Raw genomic sequence first — 7,736 nt, 5'->3', positions numbered from 1 at the left:
AGATCAACAGTAAAGATGAACCACATGATTGCATACATGCTGGTGTAAACCTGTGCCAAGTGGCTCTGGTCTCTACTTTTAGCTCCTGGTTAAAAAGGGATGGTTCAAGCTGTTGTGAACCCCTACAAACTGCCACAAATTTAGAATAAGGGTTTTAGAAACTTGTAGTAACATCATCACTGTAATTGTGCTCAATTTTTCACTGTAGCTCACTTATTCTAGCTCATAAAATGTTTAGAAGCTGGCCCCTCACCACTGCTCAAATTTTGCTGTGTCATGTACTGAACATGTAACTTACAGCCTTTAACACCTGTTTATAATAAAGGGATTAACACTTCAGGCATAATAAACTTTTTCCCCCTACATTGGAAAGATGAAAAGAGGTTTAAATTTTCAAGACTAAACATTACTGTCCCTTTTACGTCCTTAATCTTGGACAGTTTTTAAATGTTACTGGCAGTTGAGTAGCTGCTACATAGTAAGGACATATAGATTTTGTCCACTGCGTCGACCAAAAAAAGCAATGCTAGACAGGGAAGATCTTGGGAGGTTTTTCTTAGTGCTAGGAATAGGATATACAAACCTATTGAAACGCCTGCAGTCCTGGATGAAGGGGTTTGAGGTGATTTCCCTGAACCATGGGAAGGATTACAATTATTCATGGATAAGGAGTATGTTCTCAGGTCATATTCAAACCAAAGAATAATGGACACAATTAAGGTAGAACCTAGCATTTTATTTAGATCTTCATTAAACTGTTGGAATTGAGAACCAGACATACGTAATAAACCTCCAAAAATAGATCCTGAAAGGCACTTTCTGCTTAGGGCAAGCAGTCATGGAATAAGCATGTAAACAAGCTGGCTTCTCTGTACCACACCAGCCAAGTCAGCTTTCTCCATGGCCAGCCGCACCAGCTCTGCCCTCCCTTCTATTAACACCAGCCAGACCCCCTGTAGGTCTAACCCAAGGTTTTTCTGTAGGACACCTTGGCCTACCTGGGAATGCTGGAAACATGTTGTTAAAGGAATCATGGTGTTGAGGAAAGAAAAAAAAAAAAAAAAAAAAAAAAAAACTTTTAAAAGCTGCCATCTGAGGTGATGGCTTCTCTGTACTTACGCCATACCCCAGAATACAATAAATAAGCAATTAGAAAATGTTCAAGTATGAAGGGATTTCCTCCTCCCCGCCAAAAGCACTGCTCTCTGAAGGAAGCTGGTTTCTCTGTAGCTACACCAGCTGTTCAGAAAGCTCATTGGACCTGGTTTTGAAAATAAAACAAAGTTAAAACCCTGGGAGGAATTATTGTGCAGTGTGGAGTACTCAGTCTTTCTTATAAAGAAAAAAAAAAGTTATCTGGTACCAAAGTGTGCAACCTACAGACCCTCAGGTACTGCCCTGTGACTTCTCTGTATGACATCACAAGGGTGCCAAGTGCCTGTTTTTCTAGAGCTAGGAGTTGGTGGTTTGGCTAGTGCTGAAACCATGCATAGGATTGGTTTACTAAATAAAAACCTTATTACGTACGTCCTCCAAAAGACAGCTGAAAAGTGGAGAGATTTTGATTTGGTGCTATTTAAGAGATGGCAATTAAGAGCATAAGCACCAGGGAGATGGTTTAATGGTAACTGCCTTTTTTTTTTTTTTTTTTTTTAACGTCAGGCTAGAGCTCCAACTGGAACTTGCGTTACATGCAAGAATGATTGGATAGGGAACACTCCCTGACAAAGAGCTACATAATTAGAAATGGATCAAGTTATAAGGAAGATAAGGGAAGGCTTCACATTCTGAATAGAGCTCAAGACATTACAAATTCATGCTGACAGGGCTATGGCATTGCCAGACAGGCTATAATGGAACTACAAATACTTTACGTGCACATTACAGGACATTTTCAGCATTTGGTGGGAAAGTCAATGCAATTAGGATTTTAGAAGGTTGGGTGATAGGGCACAAAGGTTCAATTTCAAAGCATTATTTACTACAGTGTTGTTGGTTTGTTTCTAGGCAGTTACATGGATCACCTATGCTCACTAAATTCATTATAATGGTGAACAAAACACCTAGGGACAGAATAGCAAGCCCAACTTACAGTCCCCCACACAAGCTAAAATTCATGTCATTGACTAGAGTGACTGCAACTGATCAGGAGCTGAAAGAGGACAGGAAAATTTAGGAAGAAGGGCCCTTTCCCTCAGAGCTTGAAGGCTTCTCTGTAGCCTACGCCAACAAGTCTGGGGAAAAAAGGCTAACACTTTCAATATTTAAGCTTTTTGGGCACTTCCCATGGGAAGCTGTCCCTACCAAAGTGGCCATAGGCTGCAGTCCTCTGATAAATTGGCTTCTTCAGATCCAGATCCCTGGAATATACAAGTCCGTAACTTAATATGTAGCATTCAATTAAAATAAAGCAAAACAATCAGCAAGACTCATTTTCAAGAGTTCTGGCAAATGAGTTCAGTTCTCTGGGGTTTGCTAGGAAAAAAGTTTGTGGCAGAAGTGTTTGTTACTTCCCTGGTGTCCAAACTCCTCGCACAGTCCTTATTAGTAACTACAGTTCTTGTTTTTCCATCCTTGGCTCAACAAATATGAAAATTTGTCATTATTCTGAGAAATTCCAAGTGTCAAAAAGCTCATCTGAGATCATGGCATACTTACCAAGGTCCCATGCCCAAACCCTGTTTATATTTTCTTTATAGCGGCCTTGAATAAATATCCCCACTTATCTGTACTAATTTAAGTAAAATAAACATCCCTAGATAACATGAGCACAAAGCCCAATATCAAACGTGAAAGACTTTTTCTAGGGTGGTTAATCTAAGCAATGGAACACTGTAATTTTAGATTTTTCTTAATATAAGCCTTTACTAAAGGCAACTTAGGTAACATCAACCGTTCTAGGAATTAAAAGGTTTCCCCACTTGAGGAGTCTTCACACCCACCTTCACCTTCTCCGATTTGAACAGATCTCAAAATACACACACACACACACACACACACACACACACACACCCTCATTTTTCACTAACAATAGGCTTTACCATCTTTACCTGACAATGACCCCAGGGCGGAGGTCAAAATTCTTCTTCACAATCTCTAATAGCTCTCTCTCACTCTTCTGAGAGGTGCCATAATGGAAAATGGAGATAGACAATGGATGAGAAACTCCAATAGCATAAGAGACCTAAAAGGATTCAAATGTCATAAAAGTCAGTGATTAAGAGACCCACCCATTTGTACAATACGCTGGTATTTAAAAAACAGAAGTAACTACACTAAAAGCCCTCCCACTAGCATGCCTTCTAATCATTCCAATTATGTAAGAAAGTATATACCTGCACAAGAACCCTTCTGCACAGACCTCCTTTAACAAGGGATTTTGCCACCCAACGAGCAGCATAAGCAGCTGAACGGTCCACCTTGGTATAATCCTTTCCTGAAAAGGCACCTCCTCCATGAGCTCCCCAACCACCATAAGTGTCCACAATGATCTTCCGGCCAGTCAAACCAGCATCACCCTGAAATTAAAGAATTCAAGTCACTTTATGCCTAATCCTTTCCAATAAATGGTTCTAGATCAAGCTTCCTAAATACCTATTTCTGTATCACTCAACAAACATCCTCAGAAAATTCACATGCAGACTTAACAAATCTAGAAAAAAAGGTGGTAGCAGCCAAATTTGCAAGTAACCATTACAGAAAATCCAAAAAAGTAAATGGAATTGATACTGCAAGGCCTTACCTGAGGCCCACCAATAACAAATCTGCCACTTGGCTGTAGATGATAGATTGTGTCCTCATCAAGGTATTTTGCAGGTACAACAGCTTTGATGACTTTCTCCTTTAGGGCATCCCTCATCTCATCAAGACAAACTTCTTCATCATGCTGAACAGATATAACAATTGTGTGGACTCTGATGGGAAGCACAGCACCTCGATCCTGCATGTACTGCACAGTCACCTTGAAGGCAAAACAAATGATCAGAACATCAGTTTACTAGATAGGATAGAGAACCAAGGCAAAGCTAAGTGACAATACAACAAGATGAATACTAGTCTTTAGTAAAAACATTACTGATGTTCTGTGCCAAAGCAGTATGTGTAATCTATCTTTATGATCATCACTTACTTGAGTTTTAGAATCTGGGCGTAACCAAGGCAAAGTGCCATTGCGGCGTAGTTCAGCCAGTTTGGCATTGAGCTTGTGTGCTAAGACAATAGTTAAAGGCATACATTCCTCCGTTTCATCAGTGGCATAACCAAACATCAAACCCTAAAAAAGGAAAAAGTCACCAATGTGATCAATCCAAGCTTCACAATTTCACATTAGAAGAGATGCAAATAGAGTGTACCAAGCTACCTGGTCTCCTGCACCAATGTCTTCCTCATTCCGGTCGAGATGAACACCTTGAGCAATATCTGGTGACTGTTGCTCCAACGCTACCAGCACATTACAAGTCTTGTAGTCAAACCCTACAAACAAAACAATGTCTTGTTTAAGAAGAAGGAGAAAAAAAAAAAAAAAACCATAGCAATACCCATGCCTTCTATTTACAAGTTATTTGAAATTTCAAATACTGCTATAGAAATCAAATACAGGTATCCCCCCACGTTTTGAAAGTTATGGTTTCATCACTTCACTTTTAGGAAAGACCTGCATTAGTACTTGTTTTCGCTAACTGAGATCTCATGTGGGATCAAGCCCCACGTCAGACTCTGCACTGACAGGTCAAGGAGCCAGTCTGGGATTTTCGCTCCCCCTCCTGTTGGCATGCACTCAGACTCTCTCTCTCAAAATAAATAAACTTTAAAGTAAAAGAGCTAGAGAGTGTTGAAAATATCCGGAAAAATGAGCTTAGAAAAGCCAATTCATTAAAACACACCTTTGGAAGAATCATCGTATCCAATGTGTTTAATGGTTTCACGAACCACTTTCTGGTAATCAACAGCAGCTCTGGACGTAATTTCCCCAGCAAGAAGGATCATTCCAGTTTTAGCAACAGTTTCTAATAAAAGAGAAATGCACAATCAAATGCCACCCTTACAAAGTAATTTCCATGAGATTACCTTTTCATCAGTTGGTAAGCAATGTTTAGAACCTACCACAAGCCACTTTGGCATCAGGGTCCTGCTGAAGGTGGGCATCCAGGACAGCATCGCTGATCTGGTCACAAATCTTATCTGGGGAAAAAATTTGTCTCAATTTGTCTCATTGTCAATAGACAATCTCACTGTCATGCCCTTATAAACACAGCTGTAAAGATCTTTGGGAAAGCTTTCTTTCAAAAATCGTGGTGAAACCTACAGAACACAAATTTACGAACTTAACCATTTTCAAGCATACAATTCAGCAATTCAAAGTATGGAGATCTTAACTGCCAAATAGAGCACTGCTTTACCAGAAACCTTTTGACTGAAGAATAAATGCTGGATATAATACTGCATGTTACTTGAAAACTTGATACCATAGTCTTAATATAGCTGCACCACAAGCTCACCAATTCAGATTAGCCAGAATACCCAGCACGTTTAACATATTTAAATTCATTGTGATATATGCACTTTACACCTTAGGAGGACTCTATTCCATCTCTTAAGTATTTCAGACATTTTGAAAAATTAAGTTCCCAGGCAGAACAATTTCCACTGTTATGCAGAACAGCCATATAACTCAAGTTAATCAAATTGAAGTGTTTATCCTCAAACCCAAAAGCAAAGCAGGGAAACATTTTTGATTTGCCAAAGGAGTAGTCCAGGAATATGAGCTGAATAGACTGGAAAATGTCCCATGTATTCTGAATCCTTGTTTCCTCCCCCACTGTATCACCATTTATTAAAAACAGGGAGAACAGAAATCCCTCTCCCAGAGAGATCACTTTCCTGAATTTTCTACAATCATCCGGAACAATTAAAGCAAAATGTACATTGTAGTCAAATCAGAAGTTCAAAACTTAATCTACAAACTGGTATAAACGCCTGACTTAAAGTATTAAATTAATAAAAGGTGGGCCAAATAACCTGTCAAATTCTCAAAACTGAGGGAAGGTGGGTAACCCACACCAGAACACCTGACCTTCACTCATCAGGATCTTAGGGTTTGTCCTCTCCTAGATCACTGGGCTGCTTGTGGGATTTCATCATAGGCACAGGAGACTTACTAGAGAAATGCATCTTTAAAGCCATTAGACTAGATTACCAGATCACTGTGGTCATCCTAAGAAAAGGTAGAACCAGTAGAGCAAAAGACTCGTCTTTACTAGACTGAGATTCAAAGTTCCTTGAAATAGCTTTACTCGTTCACGTGTAAATTGATCTCCATAATGGCGGACTAGTGGACAAAGCCCAGAGAAGGAGATGTTCGGTAAAACCCTGCCCAACGGTAAAGCACCAAAGACTTTAAAGGGAAATCCAACCCAATGGCAGCTTACACTTAATTCATGCTTCCAATCCTTTTCAAACATGGTCCAAATAAGGCAGGCCTTCCCCAACCCGCGCTATATTTAGTTGGAGGCTGTCACCTTGACGGCAAGGCCATATACTGCCGAAGGACACATCCGTATTCTCCTGGGTACCGTAATGGCCCAAGGCAAGAATTAACGGACTCGGCAGACGTCCCGAGGCACGGGCCCCCCACTCCGCACACCCGAGCGCTCCGGTAGCCCGACGGCTCCCCCTCGCCCGGATGCCACATGCGGCAAACACGTGGTTGCGGCTGCAATGCGGGGCGCGCGCTCCCGAGGGCCGGCCGCGAGCTCTCGGGGCCGGTCGCCCACTTGAGGGCTTTCAGACGGCAGGGCGGAGATGAGGAAATAGTGCCCTCCCTGGGTAGAGCACAGCTGTCCCGGCCCCCGCCCTTCTCGTTTTCTAGAATCTTCCGCATGCCGAGGCGCGCGGCCGGATGGGAAGGGAGGGGAGGAGAGGGCAGGGGAGGAAGGGGGAGGGGAGCGGCGGCCACGCGCTCGGCACCGGCGGCGCCACGAGGAAGGCGCGCGGCCGCCGCTCTTCCCACCGCCCGGCGGGTGAAGGCAACTAGCACGGGCACCGTCGCCGGCCGCACTCGGCCGGCCGGGCCCGGCCCTGCCCACGCCCCGCCTCTCACTTCCCTCCAGGGCCCGTCACCTCACCTGGGTGGCCTTCCCCCACAGACTCTGAGGTGAAGAGGAACGTGCCCTCCTCGATGAACGCCTCGTGAAAACCGTTGAGCTGCCCGTTCATGTTGGGGTTCGTAGCGGTGAGTATTAAGCGGCGTTGAGGAAAAAGGGAGCGGCGAGGCAACGGCTGCGAAGTGCACAAGAAGACAGCGCTCTAATCTGCTCGGGCGGGCGGCGCGGAGCGAACGAGGCGGCGGGCGGTGCGGCCCAGTATTTATACACAGCGCCAGCGCGCGCCCGGCCCGGGCCCCGCCCCTCGGCGCCGCGCGCCACTGCGCCACTCGCGCGGAGGCAGGCAGAAGGGGCGGTGCGCGGACGCGGGAGCTCGGGCTGAACCACTCTGCGAGGCAGGGGGCGGAAGCGGATTCGCCCCTCCTGCGAATATTTAGTTATCTTAAGCACTTATAACAAGGGATAAAGTGGACATGCGAGTATAACGCGTCCTCGTGCCCTTCCGTGTTCGGAGTGGGAGGAAATGCGACGTGGACTTTATGGGCCTGTTCCCCTTGCTGTGACATGGCACCTCCCTTCCGACCGTTGACCGGGCTATCTGGCCGCGAGGTCGCGTCCCCCAGCGGTGACTGC

At 44.2% G+C, this 7,736-nt stretch overlaps 1 protein-coding gene across 1 annotated transcript; it reads right to left on the bottom strand.

The window, feature by feature from the left end:
- Positions 1 to 715: 715 nt before the first annotated feature.
- On the bottom strand, positions 716 to 7,346 carry MAT2A (methionine adenosyltransferase 2A). The gene is made up of 9 exons (XM_027072061.2): positions 7,125 to 7,346; positions 5,104 to 5,181; positions 4,884 to 5,006; positions 4,361 to 4,473; positions 4,130 to 4,273; positions 3,743 to 3,961; positions 3,336 to 3,518; positions 3,051 to 3,184; positions 716 to 2,360 (listed from the first exon to the last, which is right to left on the bottom strand). The coding sequence occupies exons 1-9, from the start codon at positions 7,213 to 7,215 to the stop codon at positions 2,258 to 2,260; spliced, it is 1,188 nt and encodes a 395-aa protein (XP_026927862.1). The 5' UTR covers positions 7,216 to 7,346; the 3' UTR covers positions 716 to 2,257.
- Between the last annotated feature and the right edge of the window lie 390 nt (positions 7,347 to 7,736).

This window comes from Acinonyx jubatus, chromosome A3 (assembly GCF_027475565.1).
Source record: "Acinonyx jubatus isolate Ajub_Pintada_27869175 chromosome A3, VMU_Ajub_asm_v1.0, whole genome shotgun sequence".
NCBI classification, from domain to species: domain Eukaryota; kingdom Metazoa; phylum Chordata; class Mammalia; order Carnivora; family Felidae; genus Acinonyx; species Acinonyx jubatus.
This window is presented reverse-complemented; position numbering and strand designations above follow the sequence as displayed.

Excerpts from the sequence above, each read along its gene's own strand:
- MAT2A (XM_027072061.2), bottom strand. The coding sequence starts at position 7,215 with ATGAACGGGCAGCTCAACGGTTTTCACGAGGCGTTCATCGAGGAGGGC. Across the intron at positions 5,007-5,103 it reads TGATGCCAAAGTGGCTTGTG|AAACTGTTGCTAAAACTGGA; the intron begins GTAGGTTCTAAA and ends CTCTTTTATTAG. Across the intron at positions 2,361-3,050 it reads CGCCCTGGGGTCATTGTCAG|GGATCTGGATCTGAAGAAGC; the intron begins GTAAAGATGGTA and ends TGTATATTCCAG.